This window comes from Bison bison, unplaced genomic scaffold (genome assembly GCF_000754665.1).
Source record: "Bison bison bison isolate TAMUID 2011002044 unplaced genomic scaffold, Bison_UMD1.0 scf7180017864519, whole genome shotgun sequence".
Classification (NCBI taxonomy): Eukaryota; Metazoa; Chordata; class Mammalia; order Artiodactyla; family Bovidae; genus Bison; species Bison bison.
This window is the reverse complement of record NW_011495072.1, coordinates 1,758,718-1,767,008: the sequence shown is the minus strand read 5'-3', so window position 1 is coordinate 1,767,008 and position 8,291 is coordinate 1,758,718. Positions and strand designations below refer to the sequence as shown.

Below are 8,291 nucleotides of genomic sequence, written 5' to 3'. Positions count from 1 at the left end.
TTTCAATTTTACTCACTAGCTTTAAATCTCTTTTTTGTCTTCTATCTTGCCTTCTCTTGAATCAACTATTTTTATTGTTCTATATTCCCCCATAAGAGCTTGTATCTTCTTTAACTGTCTTTTATTTCTAAGTCTAGTAAATAAAATCCAAAATAAGTAATTCCCAGGCAATGCTAATAACTTGAAACAATGCTATTTTTTTTCATCTTTTGTGTTAACTTTTCTTATGTATTTTAATTATGTATATATGTTCAACCTCTCAAGACATTTCTAGTATTATTTTGTGCAATAATATTTTTAAAATGATTTTGTTTATTTATTTTTATTTTGACTGTGCTGGGTCTGCCTTGTTGCGTAGGCTTTTCTCTAGTTGCAGGGAGTGGGGGCTATTCTTTAGTTGTGGTGCATAGGCTCTTCTGGGCTTCCCTGGTGGCTCAGACGGTAGAGAATCCACCTGCAATGAGGGAGACCTGGGTTCGATCCCTGGGTTGGGAAGATCCCCTGGAGGGGGGCATGGCAACTCACTCCAGTATTCTTGCCTGGAGAATCCCCATGGACAGAGGAGCCTGGCGGGCTGCAGTCCATGGGGTCACAAAGAGTCGGACACCACTGAGCAACTAAGCACAGCACACACTCCTCTCTTCTGTTATGTCCAATAATATACTGTTAAATCCATCTATTGAGTTCTTTATTTCATTTATTATATTCTTCAGTTCTAGAATTTTCACTTGATTCTTTGGTTCTAGTTCACTGTTAAAATTCTCATTCTTATCTGTTTTATTGAACATAGTATTCACACTTATTTTTAAACCCCATGTCTGATAACTTTGGTATCTGAGTTCTAAGGATCTTTGTCTAATATTTGCTTTTTATCTTGATTCAATAATTTCTTAGTACTCCTGGTACTTTAAGACTGAATCCTAGACATTATGTATGAAGGAGTGAACAGGCTCTGGATGATGTTATTTTCCCTCCAGAGAAAGCTTGCCTTCCCTCTGGTAGACAGCAGGAGTGAAAGCAAACCTTCCTAATCCATCCAGGGACTCTTTAGCTGGAGATTGGGTTGAATGTTCAAGAAGCCCTTGCTACTGAGTTGTAGCCCTCCAGGAGTCCCAGGTGAGAGCTTTATATGTTTACTGTGACCACCACTCACCCCACCCCAAGAAGGTCCTGAACTCCAGTTTTTGGCTCAACGGTACTATAAGACTATAGAGAATTCTGAATTTCTACTTAGCTTAGTTTCTTACCTTGAGAAACTTAAGAATTCATCAAATTCTGTGAGGAAAAAAACTGGATCACCTTTCTGCATTTCTATTCTCTCTCAAATGTTAGACTATCACTTTGGTCTCAAGTTATATCTGATGACTTTAGACAGATTCTTTTTTCTATGCAGATTTTTTCAGTTATTTTTTGCAATAATATTGGTCTGCCACAGGGCCACTCTATCAGGTCCAGAAGCAAAAGTCAGTTCTTAAGATTTTGAGATTTGGCAAAACAGGTGTTTAAACATTCTTTCTTTTGAGTGAAGATATGTTATTCTAAGCTCACAAGGATTTTAGCCTTGAAGTGCACCTGTTTAACTTTCTTTTCCAGATAAGTACAAGGAGATGATGATGATGATAATGATTATAGCTCTTAATAGATTTTCTGGAGGGAGTAGGAGAAAAAAGTGTTGAGGGAGGCTTGTTCTTGATAGGCTTTCCCAGGAATCTTTGCATCATCTATGTTAATATCAAGTGCTTATCATTGCATTTCTTGGTACAAAGTCTTAAATAAACAAAAGACAGACGTTCACAAATATGTACCAGAAACTAATGTGCATTCAGAATTCTGCTTGTTAATATCAGGCTACCATGAGACCAAGTGAGAATGTTGTTGAGTAAGTGTGGAGTTTGTTTGTGGGGAGAGGAATCATCTTACCAGACAACTCATGAGACCATGGCCCATATCCCAGTAGCAGAGTCCCATTTCTAATGACTAGTACAGTCCTTTCCCCAAATTCAGGGCCTTGCCTCCAAGACATACTGGATGTATCCTGGCAGATTTTCTGCTTTGTTCCTAATTTTCTGTGCTCACATATATATCATCATGGTACATTTTCCTCATATCAATGTCACATTCATATAGGTTTGAAGACATTGCTTCCTTACCAGTAGCGTGCATGTGTGTGAAGTCACTTCAGTTCGTGTCCGACTCTTTGCAACCCTATGGACTGCAGCCCACCAGGCTTCTCTGTCCATGGGATTCCCCAGGCAAGAATACTGGAGTGGGTTGCCATTTCCTCCTCCAGGGAGTCTTCCCGACCCAGGGACTGAACCAGTGTCACTTCTATCTCCTGCACTGGCAGGCGGGTTCTTTACCACTAGTGCCACCGGGGAAGCCCTTACCACAGCAGAAAGTCCTAACTTGATTAGTAGATATCAGTGTTTCACAGCCTGACTTTCTGTTTTCCATCTGAATGCTGAAATGAGTTCACAAAACATAAATGCTGGTTTTAGTAGTTACTCTGAAAGCTGAACTTTTTTTCTACCAGATGTTGACCTCTAGTTGCAGTGGTTTCTTAAGGCCACATCTAGGTTATTTTAAAGCCCATATCACTAAAATAGATAAGATGCATGTTTGGTTTTTTTTTTTCCTTATCTGTTAGTATATTGCAGTCTGTATAGGTTTTTTGAGACTTTAAAATTCAGGTAACTTCTCTGTAATCACAAAGAAAATAAATATTTTACTCAGGCCTATGATTTCTGAATGCCATCTCCAAATTTTCCTGCTTCATACATAGTATATTTAATCAACCCGGTCCTGCCATGTCTTCTATCCACCTCTTCTCCCCTTTTTCTATATTCATTTCAAGAAGTCTTCAAAATTGCAACTTCTTTGTTAGCATTATAAACAAGGTCATGTTCTTATCCCCACTAGATGTTTTACTATGATAAAACAGACATGTTTATTTTTAATGTCTTTCAGACTGGGTGATTACACCTACGAATAAGAAATCTATTCTCAAGGCAGATATTCCTGAAGGAGAATTGGGTCAGTGGATGATAAAGGAAAGATTCACTAGAGATAGTTGCTGGAAATATGATGACCTGTTGGAATGGCAGCATGGAGGCCAGGAGATAAACTTGGAGCAAGTGGTGCTTGCTCATGAGAAAACATTGTCTGTGGTTGGCGACCAGAAATGTGATGAATCTGGGAAACCCGGCACCATGAACTCATCTTTTGTTCAAAGTCAGGGATTTCAATCTAGCAAAAAAGCCTTTGAGTGTAGTGAGTGTGGAAAAGTCTTCACTAAGAGTTCAACCCTCAATAAACATCAGAAGATTCATAGTGAAAAACTTAATGCAAATCAGAAAATTGTTATTAAAGAGAAGCGATATGAATGTAGAGAATGTGGGAAGGCCTTTCACCAGAGCACACACCTCATCCATCACCAAAGAATTCACACTGGTGAGAAGCCATATGAATGTAAAGAATGTGGCAAGGCCTTCTCAGTGAGCTCCTCACTTACTTATCATCAGAAAATTCATACTGGAGAGAAACCTTTTGAATGCAACTTATGTGGAAAAGCTTTTATCCGAAATATACACCTTGCCCACCATCACAGAATACATACTGGAGAGAAACCTTTTAAGTGTAATATATGTGACAAAGCCTTTGTGTGTAGGGCACATCTTACCAAACACCAGAATATTCATAGTGGAGAGAAACCCTACAAATGTAATGAATGTGGCAAAGCCTTCAATCAGAGTACAAGTTTTCTTCAGCATCAGAGAATTCACACTGGAGAGAAGCCTTTTGAATGTAATGAATGTGGAAAGGCCTTCAGGGTGAACTCTTCCCTTACTGAACATCAAAGGATTCATACCGGGGAGAAACCTTATAAATGTAATGAATGTGGGAAAGCGTTCAGGGATAATTCATCCTTCGCTCGACATCGGAAAATCCATACTGGGGAGAAACCTTACAGATGTGGTTTGTGTGAGAAAGCCTTCAGGGACCAATCAGCCCTAGCCCAACATCAGAGAATTCATACTGGGGAGAAGCCTTACACATGTAATATATGTGAGAAAGCCTTCAGCGACCATTCAGCCCTCACTCAGCATAAGAGAATTCATACTAGAGAAAAACCTTACAAATGTAAAATCTGTGGGAAAGCCTTTATCCGAAGTACACACCTGACTCAACATCAGAGGATTCACACAGGAGAGAAACCTTATAAATGTAATAAATGTGGGAAAGCTTTTAACCAGACTGCAAACCTCATTCAGCATCAGAGACATCATATAGGAGAAAAGTGACATGGAAGAGCCTTGAGACTGAGTGTATTAATTATTGAATGCAGGAGAATAACCATGAAAGCTTACTTGAAGATAGTCATTTTTTTACTGAGAGTCAAGGTTCACACTAGTTTGGGTTTTGAGACCTTAAGAATGGCAAATACTCTTCATACTTCAGGACGTATCTTGGTTGAATAGCAGTGATATTTAATTAGTCTGAATTACCAAGTATCAGAACCAGAATGGACCTTCATTAACAACGTGGAAATTAGTTCACCATTAAGAAAAATTATGAAATTGTAAAAATTAAGGTGAGAAGCAAAGGAACAAAAAAGAAAATGGTCTGTAAGCATTTTACTTTACTTGTAGGAGGATTTCTACCTTTAATGGAACCTTTGTTTTCCTCACCCGCTACTGCTGACACCAGTGTAAAGAAAGTACAGTTATCTATGCATTGGCCCAGGAGTTAAATTATGCTTCCTGCCTTCTGCTTCAAACCACTTTTTGTCAGATTTCCCTGGTTCCTATGTCCACTGGCTTCTTACTTGTATTCTCCTCCTGGGATAATTCATTTGAACAGTGTGTCCTCTTTTGATTTAGCAACTCCTAATTGGTAGCATCACGTCAATTACTACCACCCAGTTTGCTCTTGAGGACTGGTGACTTGACCTCATACACAGCCCATGATTCTGGATATTGCACTAAACCCAGCTTTCAGAACACGGGACCCCTGTCTGGAAGGCAGAGGTTGATCTAAATTCCTGAGTTACCCAGTTCCTCTGGGCTTCAGCTTGACTCTGACCCTTGGATAATCCCTAATTTAGGGACATAGTCTATGCAGACATTTCCTTGCAATTGTTCTGCATTGTAGTACTCGACACATGGCAGTCAGGGACATGCTCAACTTTGGGTGTGATGATTCTAAAACCTTTATGTTCTGGGCCACCTCTGCTTCTGTGACTTGCCATTTCATGATGTGCAACTGATGAGGTTAGAGCCTCAGGCGGGTTGTCAGAATGCTCTTAACCACCCTTTCCCTTGGCTGGGCAGTCCTCTGTGTGCACTGCATTAGAGTATATTTGTTGCTCCCAGAATATTGAACTGCTGGATCCTGTTCCTTGCCTTCCTGTTGTTTACTTTTCTGAAGGTATCAACTCTGTTCACGGAAGATGGAGAGAGCTTTGAATTTCTGATTTTGCATTTAAAAGTTGCCATTTCCTCTCCACCATCTGGGTATTCTACCATTTAAAGATTACCCCATTCTGACAGTACTGAGCAGCATGTTGAGTAATTCCATGGAGTGATCAGCAGTAATTCCATGGAGTGACATTCTGTGGCAGGGGCCGCTCCCAGAAGTTGGAGTGATACTCTAGTCCTGCAGGTACAGTTCCCTCACTATCTTTAATTCTTTAGTGCTGTCAGTAGAAATCACAGATAAAATAACATCCATGTGCCTTCAAATACAGCCCCTCATGGCACCTCCCCTTCCCCATCACAAAGAATGAGGAGCCCACACTACTGCAGGCTGGAGCATGCTAAGGCATGAAGGTGGAAGAGCAAGTCAGCTGTCATCTGGGAAGCAGTGTGGCAGGTTCCTGGTCTGTGAAAGTGCTCTCCATCAAGCTGGTGACTGCCAGCCCCCATGAAAGCTGTACCTCAGCTCCAAGTTATAGGAGAGGATATTCTTTGTGATGGTGGAATCAGGACTTCAGGTTGAACGTAGACTTGGAAGCTTCCAGTAGCTTAAAGTTCCAAGTTCTCTAAATTCAGCTACCACCTAATAAAGGCCACCTACTTGGGTTGCTATCTCCTGTTAGGTGATCAACAACTCATCCTTTCTCCCTGGATGAGCTGCTTGGGAAGCGGCATTTCAAGAGGTTGCTTGGAACCCATCATGCCCTGGGTCCATACATGTTCATCTGTAGCTTCTCAGGGCTGGCAACCCCAGATCCAACAATAAACTTAGAAAACTGCTCACTGCTGCAGAGATCTGCTTTCAGTACTATCCCTGTGTCCCACTGGTCCTGTCACCTCCTTACCTTGAATCCCTCACAAGAAACACATTTCTCAGCTAAGTTCTTCCTTTTGTTTTTAATAAGAGCTGTTGCCCCTTGGTGTTTGCTTGCCTTTGGGCTAAGGTTCCTGCTGCCACTCATCCCAGTGACAGCTGCAGCAGCTGTCCTACCAGCATTAGTGCAGTCTGATGGCCCTCCATCCAATGACAGTCCATTTTCCCTGAGACCGCTCCTGTTAGGCTTGGGTCTTCATGAAATTAGACCTCTGAGATGACTGGTCACTCCCTTGTCTGGAAAGGCAAAAATAAATGGCCTATTAAAAATGCCTGAGCCGACTTGGATGTATTTATACTTCATCTGACCTGACTATTAGCAGTGACTTTAGTCTGCCACATTATTAACACCTTATGTATGACCTTCTCAACTAAGGGAGCCAAAAGTTGCCTGGGTGCTATTTTGTACTTTTTAAATCTGAAGTAGTCTGACTCTGCACGCCAGCAGTCTGGCCTTTGGCTTAACCCCAAAAGTGCATTTTTGAGAACGCTGACTTAGAGTCCCTCAGCCACCTTTGCTTCTGCCAGCCAGTCTGCATGGCGTTAGAAAAGAGTTGAGCAGTTACTGACAGGGACTTTTCTTTACCCAAGCCTCCTAGATGGAGCAGTTCATTCTGCAACTCACCTTTCTAGTTTTGCTGATAGACACTGTGACAGAAGATGAGGATCACTGGGACCCTCCATCCTCAGCACATCCAGCCCATCCCTCACTACCCCTCTGGTGGCACAGACACTTCCCAGCACACCCACGTCTATACCATCTCAAAATAATGAGTCTGAACATGCGGCAGAGGAAGTGCTGAGCCAGTGTACCCATCCCGTTCACCTGGACTCTAGGAAAAGGACACAGAAGCAGACCTAGAACCCATCTCCCATCCCAGTGCTTTCCTAGGGCACTTTGGAATTGCCCAGTAATTTTTGGAATTGTCCTTGGAAGTACCAATTCTACTCTGGCTGGGGAAGGGTTTGAGTAGAGAATTAGCTTGTAGACTCTTTGTTATATTCTTCGATGTCTCCAGGCTTCCATGAATAGCTACTGAAAGTGCCAGCTCCTGAGGGAAAAATAATTTTTCCAAGTTTCCCCACTCAAATTCTCTCATCAGGACTTCCTCATCGCCAGCTGATTCATTTTGCACCTGAGTTCTCCCTGGTAAGTTTGCCTAGCTTAGAGAGCAGCACCTCATCAAGATGTTGCCTTTCTCCATATTCAATGACTGCACTTAAAATGGCACCTTGACCTTGTAGCAGATTAGGGCTTCCAGCCACAGAGTCTTGGAACAAATAGCTCTAAACTGCATGCATGTCTTTGGTTGAGAAAATAACCATGTTTAGTTCCCACATATGAATGTAATCTAAGAGTGCACAGCCTGTAGCTGTCTTAATTCTTTTTTACCCTCTTTGTACTTTGCTCTACCCGCCCATGCTGGATTAGCCACCAGGACAATCTGGAAATAACCACTCCTACCTGCTTTATCCTGCAGTGGAAAGGTGCCCACCTCAACTCCTGCTAAATATATTTTGGATCCTATTTTCACTTTTGATATTTTTATATCAATTTGTGAAGGGAAGAAAAATACAAGGCTCTATTTCCATCACTCAAGGACATCTCCATTGTGCTCATGATGGTTCTCTGCCCATGTTGGGGTTTGGTTGTATGGACATGTCCCTCCTCGTTCTTTGTCTTACCCTGTACACCACACACACATCACTATCCTCAGAAAAAAAAAAAAGTTTCTGTAAGAATTACTAATCAATGTGTCTTTCTGAAAATAAGTGAGAAAAGTATACAGTGTTTAAGATGTGCAAACTGCCTGGTGATCTAATTAGATATCACTAAGAGTGGGTGTTCATTGGAAGGACTGATGCTGAAGTGAAACTCCAATACTTTGGCCACCTCATGCGAAGAGTTGACTCATTGGATAAGACCCTGATGCTGGGAGGGA

The 8,291-nt window shown here is 41.6% G+C and overlaps 1 protein-coding gene across 4 annotated transcripts in view; it reads left to right on the top strand.

Moving 5' to 3' along the window:
• The window catches only part of ZNF454 (zinc finger protein 454), a 31,450-nt gene extending 23,362 nt beyond the window's left edge, over positions 1 to 8,088 (top strand). For all 4 annotated transcript variants that reach the window (XM_010830703.1, XM_010830705.1, XM_010830704.1 and 1 more), the window contains one exon: positions 2,968 to 8,088. In XM_010830703.1, the coding sequence (XP_010829005.1) occupies positions 2,968 to 4,301 (1,334 nt within the window). In that variant the 3' untranslated portion in view covers positions 4,302 to 8,088. The remainder of the gene's footprint in view (positions 1 to 2,967) is intronic.
• The last annotated feature ends 203 nt before the right edge of the window (positions 8,089 to 8,291 follow it).